This window comes from Pseudorasbora parva, chromosome 24 (genome assembly GCF_024679245.1).
Source record: "Pseudorasbora parva isolate DD20220531a chromosome 24, ASM2467924v1, whole genome shotgun sequence".
NCBI lineage: Eukaryota > Metazoa > Chordata > Actinopteri > Cypriniformes > Gobionidae > Pseudorasbora > Pseudorasbora parva.
The window spans coordinates 20,913,712-20,933,507 of NC_090195.1; the positions used below are offsets into that span (position 1 = coordinate 20,913,712).

The 19,796-nt window shown below is 36.0% G+C and overlaps 1 protein-coding gene across 1 annotated transcript; it reads right to left on the bottom strand.

The window, feature by feature from the left end:
• Positions 1-1,956: 1,956 nt before the first annotated feature.
• Positions 1,957-19,570, bottom strand: fen1 (flap structure-specific endonuclease 1). The gene is made up of 12 exons (XM_067435229.1): positions 19,427-19,570; positions 19,074-19,188; positions 18,880-18,982; positions 17,008-17,110; positions 13,672-13,735; positions 13,485-13,594; positions 13,216-13,352; positions 13,049-13,115; positions 12,820-12,951; positions 3,207-3,358; positions 2,448-2,562; positions 1,957-2,193 (listed from the first exon to the last, which is right to left on the bottom strand). Exons 2-12 carry the CDS (start codon positions 19,153-19,155, stop codon positions 2,116-2,118), a joined length of 1,143 nt encoding a protein of 380 aa, XP_067291330.1. The 5' UTR covers positions 19,156-19,188; positions 19,427-19,570; the 3' UTR covers positions 1,957-2,115.
• Between the last annotated feature and the right edge of the window lie 226 nt (positions 19,571-19,796).

Consider the following 19,796-nt stretch of genomic DNA (forward strand, 5'->3'; position numbering starts at 1 on the left):
AGTTTCAACCAGTAAATGCCTTCATTTACAACCAGCAAAAAAAGATAAAACTGAAGTTGTGCATATGTTATAAAAGTTTATGGTTTGATACCATAATATACATCTGTAAATAAATATAAATTTCAGTTACAATTGTATAATCTGTATATTAATTATACATTTTACCTAATCTAATGTAAAATTCAAAAGCCCGAAACTGAATAAAGAAAATGGAAAGAAAGAAAAATAAGGAAAAAAACATTGACCGAATCATCTTGCAACTTAAGGCATTTTACTCATTTAAGAATATATTTCATTGAAAGATGCGACAAAAGAGTATCTATAATTGGGGAACTTATGAAATGACTCCATGACTATAAATCAATCACAGAATAATTTTGATAGCATAGCAGAACAATAGTTTAAAGTGGAGACCCACTTACCCAAGACAGAAATGTTGATGGGATTGTCCTTATACGTGTATTTCCAAGACCCTTTGTTTATATTCACTCTAAAGAAGTATTTGTCTGAATGATTTTTCATCACATCATAGAAAACAGTGGTACATTCACGGCGACTTAGATTTCCAATTATCTCTATATGTCTAAATCCTTTGGTGATGTTTGCACTTCCATTAAAAACCACCAAATTATTTGGATTTTGAATAGGATGATCTGTCTTTATCCAGAAGACAAATATAGTCTGTGCATTCTTCAGGTTAATCTCTGGCGCATCAAATCGACACGGTATCTGCACACAAGAGCTGCTCAGTGCAGTTATTCTTTCAGGCAATGCACCATAAAATGCCTTAGCTGAAAACAGTAAAGTAACAAACATAGACTTTAAACTTATTTGTTTAACAAAGTTGCAGCATTATATCCTTAATATTTTAATTTGTTAAACAAAAATGAGAGATGATTTACCTGAAAATACCATTACAAGATGATACAACAGACAAACCATGAAAGGAAAGACAGACATCTCAAGTGCTGTAGGTACAAACAAAGCAACTTTACATGGTTGACATGTTTTTGATAAGACATGGGCTCTTAAAAAGTTATATTTTCATGTGAATAATTCTGAAATGTGCTCAAAGACAGACAACAAAATGATAGGAAAGCCTCACCTACAGAAGAACAGTCTGTCGTTCATTCAGAGTAAAACAGAAGTCCTGACTACTAGTTTCCAGACACAGTAATGATGCAGATTTTAACTCTTTACAGTTCTCATGCGTACTTCCAACTGGTTCGGCATTTAACATTACCACATAAAAAATTACCAAATGCCCCAGTCTGTATAACAAGCACATGCACTATCAAATGACTTTATATATTTACTTAAATCCTTTTTGCATTTCAGCACTAGAATATCATATCACCATTTTTTGTGCGTCTACATTTAACAACAGTCTGTTGTGCTTCCTTATGCAAACCCATGCAAACCTGTTTATCAACCCATCAGCAAAGAACAGAGAAGCTTTAGTCATGAGTTAATGCTTACTGTTCTGAAATAATAGTGCATTAGTGGTTAGTATGGAAGCTTGTTTATGCTATGGACGATATACAAGTTAAAGATAATTGTGATTAGAATAGCAGAAAATGAAGTCACAATTGCTATAAATAAAACCAAAATTGTCAGATACAAACTTATTTTAAGTTTATAACTTCTGACAATTATGACTATTTCATGCCATTCTGACTTTATAACTTGCAATTGCGAGTTTATATCATGCAATTGTGAGAAAATTGCAAAATTGTCAGAATTGCAATATGTAAACTCTCAATTTTAAGAAAGTCTGAATTGTGAGATAAAAAGGTAGCAGTTAGCTTCTTCTTTTTTTAATTCAGTGGTGGTTAGAGATCTTAGTAGGTAAAAAAGGTTTATAGGTTTAACCTTGAGTAGGGCAACTATAACAACTATATTATGCTCTCTTCAACCAAGAAAGAATTTCTTCAAAACAAACCAAACAAAACATGATATCATTAAATAGTTATCTTTATTTAAGATGGTACAGCAAAACAGAATAACAGGGCATTTAAAACTTATTGTCCCCAAGTTTATTAAAACATAGGTAATGTTCTCATGTTTTTGTTTGTCAATATGAAATGAAATTAACTTCTCTTGTTGAAATCGCTTTCATTTCCCCTTCTTAAATTTACCAGCAGCAGCACTTGTTTTGGGCTTCTTTTTGGCAGATCCTTTTATTTCAGGCTCCTATGTAAAAAATAATAACAAATAATAAATAAATAAATATATATATATATATATATATATATATATATATATATATATATATATATATATATATATATATATATATATAAAAACATAATTTTTTTACAAATTACAAAATTCACAAAAGAAATCCACAATTACCATAAAGTCAAACATGAAAGTATAAATGTATAAATATTATTTAGAGTATTTCGATTTTCAACAGAACAAATTAGTTCGTCATTACATCCTACCTTGCGCTTTGAGGAGATTGATCCTGTTACAGTGAAGAACGTATCCAGTCTGCCCTGGGTGCTCCCTTGTCTACTCTTCGTGATCTTCTTACAGCCGTTGCGGATACGATCCTCACTGACAACAGACAAATTCAACACATCTCATAAAACATATTCTACTGCTGTGAGAACATTGACAAAATAATGCATTAATACTGAAATAACAATTTTACCTTCATTTGCACAGCACATTAGGCTTAATTTTCACTCTTTCCAACAAAATGATGCTGTTTTTTGTGACAGAGCTGATAGTGATGCAGAACTGATGCTATGAAGAGCTGCTCATTTACCATTATGAGATTTTTTTAACACTTTATAGTGACCTATATTGATCAGGGTTACTTATGATAGCAAAATTATCTCTAAATTTCAAATATTCGATTTTTATGAGCCCAAACATTTGAATAAAATATTTGGGGAAAATGCCCATCCCTAGTTTCCAGACAGAGTTGCAGGGTGAAATCAAATTTCCTGCAGATCAGGCTGGGTTTAACCAGTCTAGTTAGTTGCATGTAACTAGGCACAATTTATACTAATTACTATAGTAACTACATGCAACAAGGACACAAAGTATTACCAACTAAAGTGTAACTAGTACTATAAAGTAACTGTGACTTTAGTAGTTCCAGGTTTGAGACTGGCATGTTTTAGGAGTCGCTGCAGAGTCCAGCACCCTTTTGGCAGAAATAAGTATTTGCAGAGATTTAAGTTGATTTGTACCTGAACTGTTTCTCAGCACACATGAACTGAATTAGTCCCTCCTCGTCAGGTTCGTTCCACTTCAGATCGACAGATGGGCCGTCCACGACCTCGGGCTCCAAGAACAGACCCCGAGCCTCTTTATACAGCCAGTCCTCTGGAGCTGGGTGCTTCTGCAGCACAAACCGAACACATACAATATGTAAGCCAACTTAAAAGATGAAGGCTGGATGTAGTGGTTAAAGACAGTTTAACAACTTTCTACATCTTAAATAAATACAACATTTCACACTAGTGGACAATGTATGACAACAGGGTACTAAAAACGTAAACGTCTTTTGCATTTTCGCATACAGACAACAACGTAGTAAAAAAAAAGAATCTTCACAAGAATCCACGAAAAAAACAAAAAATGCTGTATTATGCATGTCAGGCCAGTAGTTGACAACATCACTTAAAGAAACATTACATGCCTATGGACTGAACAAGTAACACGCACGCACATGTAGTCAGTTTTCACAAATTGAGCGTTTGATTTTTTTTACACTGTTTTTACAGCACAGTGAGTGCAGTGTATTTGATGCACCTTTGATGCTCAGCTCTGTTGCTTGGCTGATGTAGAATTGATACACTAGATTAACCCCATGCCTTTACTTTGTTTGTTTTTTTTCAGTTTTTTTTTTTTTTTTAATGCTTTATTGTCAACAAAAAGCATGTACAAAGGTCCATATCATTGTATAACAAGACACATTTCACATGCCTCAACATAAAAGAACAAAAAAACATATAAAAAAAATAAAAAAAGAGAGGGTACATAATCATTAGTTTACATATATATATTATACATATCATTGCATTTGTATTATAATTCAATGATAAGATTGAGAATATATTCTGCATGTAAGCACCACTAAATACTTTCCCTTTCTGTGAAAATGTTCAAGGAGGAGCATATATTAATCGTTTTAACTGCTTTACTATTTTTAGATTTTGACATCACATCTATATACATTTTAATTTCTTTTTCAAAGACTATGAAAAGAGGTTTACCTTTTGTAAACTTGCATCTATGAATGTGAAATTTACATAAAAATAAAATAAAATTTATAATAAAGTTTACATCCTTTAAAGAGTGTTCTTTAATATAATAACCAAAAATCACCTGTTAATAAGATAAAGAAAATGTTTTTAAAAGGTTATCAACAATGAAGGCCTTCACATTATTCCAAAAATCCTGAGTATATTGACAAGACCAAAACAAATGAGAAATTGTTTCTGTGTAGCCTTCACAAAAAGAGCATTTTAAATCGATATCAATTTTAAATTTTTGTATGAATTCTTTTGTAGGGTAAACCCTATGAATTAATTTAAATGATATTTCCTTTACTTTATTAGTGAGGAGAAACTTTTGAGGTAGTGACCAAACTTGAGACCAGTCTATATTGTTAAATATATTGTTCCAGTAAAAAATGGCAGGCGGAGTAGAAATATTTTCTTTAAGAAACAAGGATCTGATCTTATGGTTATTCGGTTTTAACCCAGAAAAACAAATAGAGCCGACTGAGGTATGTTCAGGTCTAGGAGGACAGACAGAGAGAGTTGATGTACACAAGTAATGCAAACTTTATTTATCCTTCCATTTGGGCACATTTCCAGATGTGCATTAATTTAAAATAATCGTGATTTAAAACACACAACTCTCGACTCTCTTTTTACACTGTTAAAGACTTGGATTCCCATCCTAAACATAGACAAAGTTTCAAAAACTAATGTTAGACGTTTGATAGAGTATTTCTGTGTCAAAAATACTCCTTCCGGTTTCTCACAAGTTTCGGAGAGTTTTTTCGAGTACGGGTCGGCTTGACGTCGATAGAGCGGAAGGTCCTTGTATGGGCCGTACAGGCTCTTCTCCCGGTAGGGTGCGCACGCGAGTAAACCGGTGGTTCGATGACGCACTGGAGCCTCCAAGCCTGGCCTCGCCCCTACTGTCGATGACGCACTGGAGCCTCTGAGGCTCATAACAGAGCACATTTGCATCAGTTTGCCACTCAATCGCTAGTACTATTAGTTACTATAGCCTTCAGTTTGCTAGCTAGCGATGCCTTCGGCACGGAAATGCATACTACCTGGATGTAAATTTCCGAAAAACGATCATATCAAGAAGAAGTGGATTCATTTTATGAAGAGCCACTTTGATGGAGAGCTGAGGAGCACCACCAACATCCGCTGTTACTGGTGAATGGGGCTGAACGACACGACTATCTCCCGCCTCTGACTAACTTACATCCTCCCGTCCCGCCGACAGCAGGTGGTTAATAACATATTTTTCTGTGGTGTGACTAACTCAGATCACATACTTAGTTTTGACTTTACAGGGTCTTTAACAGAATATATTAGGATAGATTACCTTAAGCCTAGTTCACACTGCCGATTTTTGCCCCGATTTTGAGTCGCCGACAGGTTGTGTGAAATCGTCAACAAATGCCCCGAGATCGTGCATGCGAGTGACAATCACACAGTGTGAATAATCAAAGACACGATCAGAGAGAATCGCCGACGAGTCGCCGACGCCGGTGAGATATTTGGCATGCTAAATATCTGGACCTGTCGGCGATTCAAACTCCTGCTGTGTGAACTGCGTTCTGACTGAAAATTACACCGACAGCCAATGAGAGAGTGAGATACAGGGCAGCAGGAGGTTCGGGGAGGAGTTATAGAGCAGAATTTCAGTATTTTAATACAATTCTATCAAACAGAAACAAAGGCCAAACATTTGCACATCCAGCCACAGCAGCAGCACATTACAAAATTGTTTATTTACATCAAACTGTCTTTGCAGAACACAATCCTGGCTCCCTCTGTCTCTCCAACAATTTCTTCCGCCATAATCTTTTTTCTTTTTCTCCACAAATCAGCGCACATACAATTTGAAGCAAACTTTGTGCAGTTTATCATTTTTAATAACAATTCCAAGTCTCACGCAAGAACTCCGGGCTGACGCACGTGTGATCTCGCGTTGTTTACTTGTCACATCGCACGTGTTTGGGAAACGTAGTTTGCGCACCGGAGAGAGAGAGTTGTCGGCGATTCTTCCTCTTGTTCAGCAGTGACAGAATGATACCCCAGATAGTCATGCAGTGTGAAAAGAGCAGTGACCCGACGAGTTTGAAAATCGTGCAGTCTGAACTAGGCTTTAGTTACACCTCTATGTAATATGTCACTAGCCTACTAATAATAATTATGCCTAGATGGCTGATTATTTTTCTTTTTTATAAACAATGTTTACTTTTATACAGCCTTTAAATGTTTATATATTTACTTATAACGATTATCATAAATATTAAACGTAATAAAATTTATTTTAAATGGTTAAATAAAAAAAATAAAAAAACATTTAGCTGTGGTACTGAAATTGCAAATACCAAAAATTTTATGGAAATGGTACAGTGGTACAAATGGTACATTCCACTGGAATTTTGGTGCCATGACATCCCTAGCTGGCAACATTACCTAATTACTGAACTATTATTTGGAGGAGTACTGTACACTTCAGTTGTGTTAATTCATAGGATCGTTTGACTTTTGTAAGACAAGTAAAAAAGAGAAAAAAAGGGTCAATTTATAATGTTTTGATTCATAAAACAACTGATTTTCACTGATTAACTGATTATCCTGGCACAGAACACGTATTTTTTTTAGAGTTGCTATTGTAATGTTTACTAATTTATTTTATAATAAAAATAACATTTTGCTTTGAAGAAAAAGTGGATTTTTGTTTGTATATGCTGTCAATTATAGTTCTAGAAAGAAAATCGGAGTTGTCAAAAAACGGTATCGGCTGATCTCACTAACAAAAAACAAAACAATGGAAACGGCCAAGAAAATTGCAATCGATGCAACTCTAATTAACATGTTATTTGAATGCTATGTAGTTTCACAGAAAATGACCTGAGATTTATGTAATGGTTTATGGTCATAGCTCAGAAGTGTTTATTCCTCTGCATGCTTAGCATATCAGACCATGATCAGTTGCTTCAGGTGTGTTTAATTAGGGCTGGAGATAAACTCGGTGGGAAAAATCTCACTCTCTTTTGATATTGAGCATTAATAGATTTTTTTTTTAATTAATAAATATACAGAATTTAACAGTACTATTATCATAGTTTGAATATTTTGTGTTAAGCAACATTTTTTTAAGTGAATCATATTGTGACTAGTATATTAACATTCTTAAATGTGACTGATTTAAATCTGAATTGACTTGTTCTTCAGTAATATCATGCTTTCTTTTTCAGATTTCAGAGAACCCAAAAGAAAAGAGGTCTGATGCAAGACAGATTTTTAAAACCTAATCTATTGGACCACCTGTAGTTATAATGACATCAGACTTCTGCAACTAATTTTATTTTTTAAGATTGTTATGCTTGTCCTATTGTTCCCCTCTCTCCCTTTTTTTTAAAGAATTATTTTTATATATATTTTATACGTATTGTGGTAAACTGTTAAGTAAAATAAATTGACTCAACTGCTGAGGTGGTATCATTTATATTTTAAAAGGTTTTCTGCAAATGTGAAATGGTCCCTTGAAGTGTAGTTGAAATATTAATGTTGTTTCAACATTCCCTTGGTATATCAGATGGCAACATTGTTTTATGATGTCATTATGTTTAAGTTGTATTTTCAGTTTCAACACAAGTGATCTAGAATCAACATGTTAGTGGAACATTGATTCAACAATATTACCAAAGATTATTTGTGATCATATCAGTGTTGATTCAACATCAGTGATGTAGAATCAACATCTTAGTGGAACATGGATTTAACAATATTACCATTAATTATTATTGTTAATTTCAATGTAGAATCAATCATAATGTAATGATTCAATAGCAAAACCATAACCATTTTTATTTGACCATTAGTTCAAAAAATACAAAAAAATTCAGCATCACTTCATAATGTTGATTCAATGATTTATTGTTGAAATATCAACATTGTTTCAATAGTAACTGAGGGTGCAAAAGTTATGTTGAAAAAATATTCTATAATGTTGAATTAATGATATCGTTGATTTGAGGTTGAAATACCAACAGTTTCAACATTACCTAAAGGGTGCAAGAGTGAGGCTTGCTAAAGCAATATCACTTTGTAACGTTAATTCAATGTAATTGCCATTGACACATCAACACTGAATTCACATTTTTTCAATGATTACATGCTATCTAGGTAGAGACTGCAAGACTTAAATTGGGTGTGTCTAATGAGGGAGACATACAAAATGTGCAATGGTGAGGGGTCCCCAGGACAGGTTTGAGAACCACTGCACTAATGGATTGAGATCAGAAGATGGGCACACTGTGGTCATAAAGGGATGTACATGGTCAGCAACAATACTCAGGTAGGCTGTGGCATTTGGCAGGCAAAATGTCAATAGACTTTCCATGCTGATTTTTTTTTATTTTCTGACTAATCAATACACTGACCACTAGAGGACACAATTCAGTAAGTACATGATCATAGATGCGTGATTTGAAAGGGTGTATCACTAATTTGGGTACCATCTTGAAGATGTCATGACATGCAATGTGATTCAACAGTAGTGCTGCAACGACGCGTCGACGTCACTACGGAAATACGTCGACGTTCGTGAAATGCGTCGACGCGTCGTGTCAGACGTTCATCTCGCGTAATGTTGGCTTCTGCTCCTGGTTCTATCACAAAAACCTAGACCGCGAATATCAAAAGTATGGGAATACTTTAAACAGAGGCCAAACAGTGTTTCCCACACATAGACTAATTTGTGGCGGACTGCCACATAGGGCTGGGAATCGATTCCAAAAAGAATCGATTCCTCGATTCCAAGGCGTTGGGAATCGAGAGTCGATTCCAACGTTTGGAATCGATTCCATCTCGGGGAATCGACTCCTCTTTATTCACTTGTCTCTCGCTTACTAATAATGATTGGAAGTCTATTTATTTTTTGCAAAAGGTTCTTTTGAACACTTAGTTTCAAATTACGAGTTAAAAATAAAGCAATTCAGTGTTTTTTTGCGTCATTGTGTGATGACGTCACTAGAACGTAATTCTAACTACTTATTTTTATGGTATGAAACGTTCAAATCGAGCCATATGAGAACGCATATCACTGATTATTACTATACCTTTCCTTCACTTAGTTTAATAGTGTTTATTGTCATTGTTTCCTTCTGTGATGCTGCATCGTGGACAAGTTTGCTACATTTTGCACACAAAAACTCCATAATTTTAAATTGTGAAATGGTTCTGTTATCCACAACGGTAGGTTTTGAGCGCTGCTTACAGATGCAGATGTGAGGGTCTTATTTTAATTTTCTATTTTCTTTTATTTTCATTAATCCATTGATAACAGAAATAAAATGCGCCTAGTACAGCTTAATGACCGAGTCTATGTTGCTATAGTAATGAACGCAACTTGCTCGCGCATCTGATTGACAAATAAACTGCGCACTCTTATATTATTGATTTTGTTAATATTGTGGTTATTTTACCTCGTACATTCTGTGCAAGCACTTATTTGAATGTAGTCATTTAACTTAACTGTGCACATGCATTTTAGACATGTCATGTAGTTTTAAACATGCAATAAATGCACACCCATGAATAATGTGCTATCCTTTTGATTTATTAGGCTAAATCGCATTTACTTCTGGGCTATATGGGCCATTTCAGGAGAATCCATCATTTAAAATTCATCAGAGTTATGGAAACGCATCATCATTTTACAAATAAAGTTTCGGAGAAGGATACTTTCTACATCCTTGTATCCTGCGGTCACTCCGGAACTAGGTTCACCATCGATTTTGTTAAAAAAAAGAAGAATTGAAAAGGAATCGAAAACAACAGTGGGGAATCGATTCTTGGAATCGACTCCTGTCGATTCCGGAAACAGGAATTGGAATCGGAATCGATTCCAAAAATTTCAGAATCGACCAGCCCTACTGCCACATAATCAATAACGGCCGCCACATTCGTCATTCATTCATTTTTACGCTATTTAAAAGACGCACGCATATTCGTTTAGCTGCATTTCCTTAAGTTCTCTCTCCTCCCTTTTGCGCGTCTCTTACGTTACTCACTCACACACGCGTTGCATTCGACCGTAAAACTAGTTTTATTGCATTTTGCCGCATTTAGTATGACATAGCTTTTAAAACCAGAGCAGTTGAATAACAGAGTTGCGACACGACTTCATCACGCGGCAGCGCGCGGCCACGGCGCTCATTATAATTCTAAACAAACCAGCGCGGTGTCAATCAATACAGACCAGTGTTTCCCAACCGGGATCCCGAGCAAAAGTTGTGGGAACGCACTTACACTTCGGTTCATCTCGCATCTGATGACGCATCTTTAATATGGGTTGTAACTTGGAAATAATGCATGTATGTTTCTGTCGATGGATACACGTGCTGACTCCTCAGGTATGCACTTCAACAACAGCGATAATAAAAGAAAAACCTGGGCAAAACGGACTCTCTTTGTAAACTTTATAAAACGCATGCGAGTGCTGCTGTACGTCCGAATATGAGCAGTCATTTTCACAGTCATCACCCCCGTGTAGCCAGAAGACGCGAATGAGAAGATCTGTCTTTGTGCACTCGTCCCAAAGCGCGCAAATATTGAGTTATCTTTCAAATCCTGTGCTTAAACGAACAAACTCACAAAAAGTATGTCAAAATGTCGTAGCCTACTAACGTTATGCCTTATGTGAACTTTATACAGAAAATACGACGGGTCTTAAAGGGGCTCCTTGGGTCTTAAAGGGGCAGTAGCCTTCACTGCTGTCTTTTTAATGTCAAACAAAAGATAAAGACATCACTCACTGCTCCTGACTGAATAGCTTTTGTAAGTTTAATAAGGATTATTTTTTTTTAAATTTTAAACAGTTAAATGTGTGGTTATTTTACTTTTGATTACTTCATTCCATTTCTCTACCTAAAAACTAATGTTAGACCTACCTGAAAAGCATTGTTTATTTTATTCTCATCTTTGCTCAATAGTATTTATTTGTGCTGCTGCTTCTATTTAAAGCTACACTGTGTAACTTTTTTAGTTTATTCTTAGCTAAAATCACTTAGTTCTTTCAAAAATATATGTGCTCATTAATGTATATTTACTTCTTTCAAGTAATAATGCATTCTCATAATTTTATAATATACCATTGAAAATACATAAGTGTTGAGGGTTCGGATGGCGGTCGCCATGTTGCTCCTCCATCTTGAAAGTACATTTGCCAAAGAGGGACATAACCGTAAATTCAAGCTTCGCTTTTCGCGTTTTTACACTCGATGGCACTGTGTCGAATGTGAAGAGGAGGATTGCTTGAGGCTGCTTTATGATGATGGAGGATCACTCTTAAGCCCCTTTCACACTGCACGTCGGACCCGCAATATTCCCGGAACATTGCCGGGTCGCCTTCTGTGTGAAAGCAACCACGTCCCGGAATTGATTACCGAATTCGACCCCGGTCGGGGACCTAGTAACATTGCGGGATATGTATCAGAGTCGCCAAGGAAGCGGAAAAGAGAATTAAGACGGCAACGCGACAGGCAAATCAACAAGACAAAAGTAAATACTGGAGTGGCCTTTCCAAGATGGAAAGAGCTCATGAGGAGCAACGATTTTAAAAAGAACGCCGACGTTTCCTGCTTTCTTCTCGACAGGTAATATTAATTCAGCCTATTTGTGTATATTGGAAGTTTTATTGTTGCTTGGCTAATTATATCATGGTGTGCTGAGCATAACACTAGAACGACGTCTAGGATAGTTTTCCTCGCGTCAATGATGAAAAAGTATTGTTTACCTTATAACATAAATCCGTGTTCTATGACGGATAACATGAGATTAATATTTTAATTGCATTATAATTTGTTTGCCTTACGCTAGTGGTGTTGTACAATATACAGAATAATGATAGCACTGATAAAAGTTACTTTACTAAGAGCTTGCATTCGTCTGGGAGCCTGATAGCTGATGTTAGCAATTAACTGGTTATTATTCAGTTCTATTATTCATTTTACATAGATTAACTTGATCATAGATCATTTGGTAAATTAAATAACTGCAAATTATAATAGTTTTCAAAAATTACCTCATCACTTGAGTTGACGCAACACTCACCGAAGAGGTCGAACTGAAAGCCATGACTAAATCGGCCACCGTAGGAGTTGAAACGAAATCGAAATTGAGAGGAGCAGAAACAATTATTCACTGGATGGTCATATACCTTTTCACCACTAGATGGGAGAAAATATCACACAGTGTAGCTTTAAGTTATCTGTTCTTATTTTCTTTATTTTCATTTGACAGTAGTCCTTTTCCCCCTGAACATAGAAATACCAAACTGTACTGAAACGTGAACCTAAAACCGTGATACAAAGCGAACTGTGAGCAGTCTGTACTGTTACACCTCTAGCGTAACTTATGTGAGGGGGTGCCACAGAATTTTGAAAAATTTCAAAGGGTAAAAAAATAAATCGTTAGATTAGTCGACTAATCGAAAAAATAATCGTTAGATTAGTCGACAGAAAAAATAATCGTTAGTTGCAGCTCTATTAAACAGTAAGTAAATGCTTTTAAATAGTGTAAATAAACTTACATTTGGGTCAATATTCTCAAGGATCTCTTCAATAGAGCCGTGCTGTTTAATGAGGTCGATGGCCCTCTTGGGTCCGATTCCTTTTATAGTGCCACAGTAGTCACAGCCCAGAAGGATACACAGGTCAATGAACTAAGGAAAACATTCAAACATACACAGCAATTAGAAATAAATGACACTTCTAGATATTTACATAAAAAAGAGGATTTACTGAAAACAAAAGTCTCACCTGTTGATGTGTCAGACCCATTTCCTGTAGAATACGATTGAAATGAAACTCTTGGATGGGGAGCTTTCTAAGATGAAAAAAAAAAACAGTTACTGCATGCCTAAACATCTCTAGCACCATAATACAGCCACAAATCTATTTCAGATATAAAGTATATCCAAAAATACTTTGCTTCACTGGCTGTAAGATGCCTCAACAGGACCGTCGTTCCAAATGTCAAACCGTCCATATCTTCTGTAGCTGTGGCAAAAACCTTCCCTGATTTCACCAGAGCAGCGCAGCTCGCTTCAGCCTCACATGGAGCCTTAACATAAATTATGTACAATTTTGCTTAAATCCACAAAATAATTATCTGCATAATAATATTAATATAATAATGGTATGTGTTTATATTGCTATAATTCTATATAATTCGGAGTCAGTGACTGGGCAGTACCTCAATGTATGGGACTCCCATTAGAGTAAGTAACTTCTTGCATTCCTCATTGTGTTGTTTGGTGACCTTCACTAGTCGCTTACTGAACTTGTCAATGTTCTCCTGTTCACCTGTGAGAATTTTAGGAATTAGAATCGATTTGAAAGAATTACTGCAAGAATACATGCGGTTTTGAAAGTGTGTGTACCTGCTTCCTGTGCCTGAGCAAGAAGTTTCTCTGCCTCTGCTCGTCTCTCGCCTCTCTTCTCCAGCTGCAAGAATTAAAATAAATAAACTTAAGTCCACCTGTAGTTATTTTTGTCCCTCAAGACTCATCTTTGATATCAAAATGACAAATGTTAAAATTTGTATGAGAATTTCTTCATGACTTAAAATAGCTTAAATATAACTCTACACCTATTTTATTTGCATAGAAGTTCCCGCCTCAAACTCAATGGCCCTCATTTATCAATCTTGCATAGAAACTGCCGTATATGTTGGCGTAAGATTATGCTTACACTCCTCTCATCGCCTGATTTCTGAAGCTGTGCGCACCTCTGCAATCCAGGTGTACGCAATACCTGCCCTTGATAAATGCGGCGGCTGAAAACGATCGTCATTAGAATAACATGCCCCTATATATTCAAGTCTCCGCCTCCCCCACGCCCTCATTTTACGCCATGGACAAACAGAAGACGGCAAAGAAGCGAAACTTCTCCGACGTGGAGAACGGGCGCGCTCAATCATCTCACTAGTCCACTAGTCAGGGCACTGACTAGGACATAAGTCACTGGGCTGACTCCCTGATCAGTGCCCTGACTAGTGGACTAGTGAGATGATTGAGACGCGCCTTTGAGATCACCAGGGAAGTGGAAAAAAAAACGAAACTGTTTTATTTAGGAGTTTAAAGAGTGGAATTAAAGGCACCTACAAAAACAAAATATGGACACAAATAACGAGTACTGTTAATAGTGTGGAGGTTGAGAAGCGCACTCCAGCAGTTTAAATAGCTGTTTGGATGATAAATTACCATCACTGCATTATTTTACAGCACGTTTTGAAAAAAATTAGCATTTAATTTCGTATCACGGCACATGTATTGGGGTGTACGATATGATGATGATGTGATGTGGAGTAAGATTCATTCACATTAATAATTACATGACGATTTGTAAGATTCTTCTTATTAGGCTATTATTATGATTATTATTCTTAATGACGCTTATTATTTAGAAGAAGAATCTCGTTTTTATTGATTTTATTATTATTTAAAAGAAGAAGGTCATTTTTATTATTTTGTCAGTCTGAATTATTTTAGTCCCAGTCCGTGCGCAGCTGCCGGACCAGGCGGGCCTGAAACGTCAGATAAAGCGAACAGGCTCGCGACTGGAGGAATACATATGCCTAAAAATCAAACGCTTTGGTAAAGTCAGACAAATTAAACATTGACGTTCATGTTGCACAAAAATAAACACTGAATGTTGTTGTTGTGGTTTTTAACAGTGGATCATATAGCATATCTTTGTCAGTGCGTTTTGTGGTGTTAGGAATTGTTTTTCTGCGCATTTTCCCACTAACTCAAACGTGCGTACACCACCTCCTGAGCTGGCGGAGGATTTGAGCGTGCAGTACGCCAACGTCCATATTGATAAATCTCAAAGTCACCGTGGGTTTGGGTGTACGCAAGGTGTACGCTGGAAATTTGGTATACGCACTTTTGATAAATGAGGGCCAATCTCACCAGCTTTCAGCTTATACCAGAAACGTATAACAGGCGAGGAAAAGCAAATTATACAAGGTTCACTACCAGAATGCTTTTTGTGCATCACATTGGGCACATAACAGTAATTTATGATTAGCCTTTTGCTTGACTGCGCTAGCAAACAGATAAAAATGAGTTGATAATGTTATGTTCCCATTCGTCATCTACCTTCTAAAAATCAGCATCCTTAAAAACGCTAAAGATTAAAGAAAGTCAGTTGAGAAAAGCCCCATCCTGCACATTGACACGATTAGATACATGTTTGTGGCAGTAGGAAACAGCGGCTTCAAACCACGCTTTTTGAGATGGCCTGTGGTACACTGCAGTATTAAGGAGAAAATACTCAGCAATGGCATTGACTGTTGAATTTGTCTTAAAGCATATAAAACATTTCTAAAAATTATAAAGTGCAGTTTATTAGTTATACGGCAAAACTTGTGCACATGTCGTGGTGCTTATGTGAACAGCTTCGGCCAATGGTAAACCACGGTTATGAAGCGCTACACTGTTTACACCACATCAAAAATTTGATGATGAATGATGTCTCGAATGTTTCGAAAGGTTTTACGGGTTTGAAATGACATGAGGGTAAGTAATTAATGACAGAATTTAAATTTTTGGGTAAACTAACCCTTATAAGTCACCTTAACAAATTGTGAAAAGCTCGCTATTGTACTGTAAAATACTGTCAAAACTTTGTTTTAACTAATTTGAATTTTTAGTGAAAAACAGTAAAATGACATACCTCTAAATCCCTGCATGTCTTCACATAAGATATATTTTTATTTTTGTTATCTGTAAGATACGGTTGCGTTACATTTTATGTTATTTAGTAAATGTTTATTGCATTATTTTAATTGTGTGTGTTACCCTGATATGAGTACTGGCCAGGTTTCATGTACTTTCGAATCATCGTAGCTTTCTGTATTATATAGTGATTATCAGTACATTTAAAGGTAAAGCAGGTTCTGGTATTTTAAGCAGCTTGGTTTATTACCATTACATAATTTAATGAAATAAGGTTATCAGTTGTGAAATGTACAGGCACAAATATGCCATCTCATAATACCTGGAACAGTGTCATTATTTATTTGTGAATTCCTAGCAACCGCAGCTACCAGGTATTTTTAGATTGTATTTGTTTACAGTGCATCTTAGGGCTGGGGCAATAAATAAATCCTTTGTGGATCAAGAAATTATTCTGGATCAATTTATATTTTCCTTATGCCACACGATTCTCTCTAATAATTTCTGTTTCTAACAGCAGATGGCACTGACACTTCTTTAGAAACAGCTGTGTTGGCTCTGCTCGCTTCCGATTCCTAATACACACCACTTGAACATTCTATAAAATAATCTTTCATAAAGTTCAAAAATGTTGAAGTGAATTAGAAGGGTGTTCACAGCAGGCTGTTTACATTAATCTCACATCATAAAAGCATTCTGAGGTGCAAGTACATTCTGAGATTCAGCTGAACACACGAGCGCTCTTCTCTGAGCATTTGAGTGTGTGGTTAAAAACTAGCCTAGAGCACCATCTGCTGTTAAAAACTAAATTAATAATCAATTAAAGAGAATCTCAGAATCTATCCACATGCTACATTGATTTATTTTCCCAGCCCTAGTGCACTTCTGCAGATATGTAATTCAGAATTTTTATGGAAGAAAGAATAGTTCATCCCAAAATGAAAATTCTAAAAAAGAAAAAGAAAGGGAAAAAAAGGGTTTGGAATGAGTAAACATTAACAGTTTTCTTAGAGTGATTGCACTTCTCTGATGCACCTCTCCAGATTTCATCTGAGGGGGCTTCCCATCGAACACATAAACTGGCTTGATGCCGCTCTCCAGCATTCGGATGGTCCTGTAGAACATGCCCATGAGGTGGCTGTGAAGACAAGGACAGATATATGAAAGCTATAATCATGCAAACTCAATCAACACCTGGGATCCTCAAACAGCAGAACACATGGGTGTTCTGAAGATGAACGAAGGTCTTACGGGTGTCCAACGACATGAGGGTGAGTAATTTAATAATTTTCATTTTTGGGTGAACTAACCCTTTAAGCGAACAGTATACATTCGAGAAAGAATGCATTTCCATGCATTAGGTCTTAAAGGGGCAGTAGCTTTTACTGCTCTGTTTAATGTCAAACAAAAGATAAGGACATCACTCACTGCTCTTGACTGAATAGCTTTTGTAAGTTTAATTAATAAGGATTAATCTTTAATTTAAACAGTGAAACATGCAGTTATTTTACATTTGATTACTTTATTCAATTTCTGTACATTTCTGCAGGCCAGTAGGCCTGTACATTATTATTTAATGTACACATGAGTGAGGTTTTTTTTGTTATATTTTTATTTTATTTTATACTGTGCATTCTTGCAATGTGCTAAATAAATATTTGCATAATTTGTAATTGATTTATTATTTGAAACTTTAATATTAATTTATGAAATGCCTTGATTTATAGTAAAGTTACACAGGCATAGCCATAAGTGTAATGGTACTAATAATTGGCATAATTTCATTCAGTTTTTCGGTTTTCGGTCTTGGTTTCCTCTTTTTTGGCCAAGAATTTTGATTTCAGTGCATCACTACTAACAATGTTCTGCTCGGTATTTCATCAACACACTTCAAAAGATGCCAAAACGATCACTGAATCCAGTAATAAAAAAAATAAAAATAAAAATAAAAAAATCGCACAGAGCACTTCACATTTTATGAAATGTATATCAGTTCATGGATTGTGTGTATAAGAAAGAAAGAGAAAATGACAGTATTTCATTGAAACTTCAGAGTAAATAAACTGCTTAAGTATTGTAGAGCTTGTAGTATTCATTTACGCATGCAGTTACACATTGTCGGTTAAAAACAAGAAAGTGGCTGGTAGAACCATTTAGTGGCTGGAAGATTTTGAAATCAAAAAAGTTAATTTCCATCCCTTGTATGGATCTTGTGGCACTATATCCTCTCCAATATCTATATCTAGAGCCAAATGCACTTCATTCAAGCCCTTTCTGTGCACGTTGCTTCTCTCTCCCACTAAAGAAGCTAAAGCACAATATGAAAGAGCTACAGATGACCAATCTCGCAATTGCGACAGTTTATCATGCAATTCTCTCCACACAAAAAAAGGACAGAATAGCAAGATGTAAACTTACAATTGTTAGATAAAAAGGGGAAAATAGCTTCCACAGTTTCCTTAAAGGTCCATAAAGTCATAAGTTTTTCACCAGGGGGCTTTTTGCAGAAATCTTAAAGGTGTCATGAACTGGCTTTTTAAATGTTTTATACTGTTGTCTGAGGTCAACTAATGACTTTTGTGTGCTTTTTTACGCTTCTGCCCTTTTAAGGAACATGAACTTGCAGCAATCTCAGACAACTTGATCTAGATATTTTAATTAAATTTGCATATTTGTTTGAAGAATCGTTATCATGATTAGAAGATCTGGCATCGGACACTGATCTTACACTTTAATATTCATATCCAATTGAGCTAAACTGGATTGTTTTTAATTCTCAGAAACCAATACTTAGGCTCTGAGGGCCCAAAATGCTCATATTTGATTACTAGGTTCTACACTATGAGCTTCTAAAGTTTCATTTCATTCATGGACAAGTGATAGTAGACAACACTTCACAGTACATACCTAGTGGTCTCTCCATCTTCATTCTGCAAAACATTACCGTCCTGTCTGACAGCGATCAAAAACTGATAGATGCACATGGACGCATCAATAGCAATCTTCCTTCCTGCATGCGTATATAACAGAAAACATATAAACATACACGTTTTACTAGGAATAATAAACAACCAATCTAATTTAATGATAGAAGGCCTTACCAAAGTAGTTTTTGATATCCTGCTCCTTGATGGCTGAAGGCGCGTGATCCGCAATGAGCTTTGCAAGACCGTGAATTCCCATACTGATGAACTAACTTACGTTATTATCAGGAATCTGAAGGGAGTGATATCCATAAAGGCGAAAATATTAGATGCAAAATAAAGACCAACATAGAGCAGATCATACACCAGAGTAAGTTAGATACTACAAAATTGATGGGGGGAAAAAAACTCTTAGGCATGCAAAACAAAGCTTAAAAGCCCGCAAGCGTGTCATTAAGCGGCTTGCAAGCGCCGCTTTTATGTAACACCACTTTACTAACTGCAAAACACAGAAAGAAAAGACAACTTACCAAAGAAATTTGTATTTTAGTTTCTTGTTTTCAGGAATACACGCAAAAACGCAGCCCCTCGAGGAAACGCGTCGGCAAGTATTTCGCGCGAATTCTAAATAAAAGGCAAAAATAATCGAATTCATGGTAGACGATGGAATCGATTAATCCCAATTGTCTAGTTCAGCCTTTGCAAGGAAGAACAACGGAACGTGCATCTCGATTGATTAGTCAGGACTGGCGAAACATCAAAGAGGGGGAAAGAATGGCACCGATGTTCCCGGTAACGGTTATCACATGCACGCAAAACGTTTTCTTTTATTGAACCCTCAGTTAAAGTTGTGACCTAAAGAATCCGAGAGTTTTTGAAGCAGGTGCAGGTGTTGAGCTG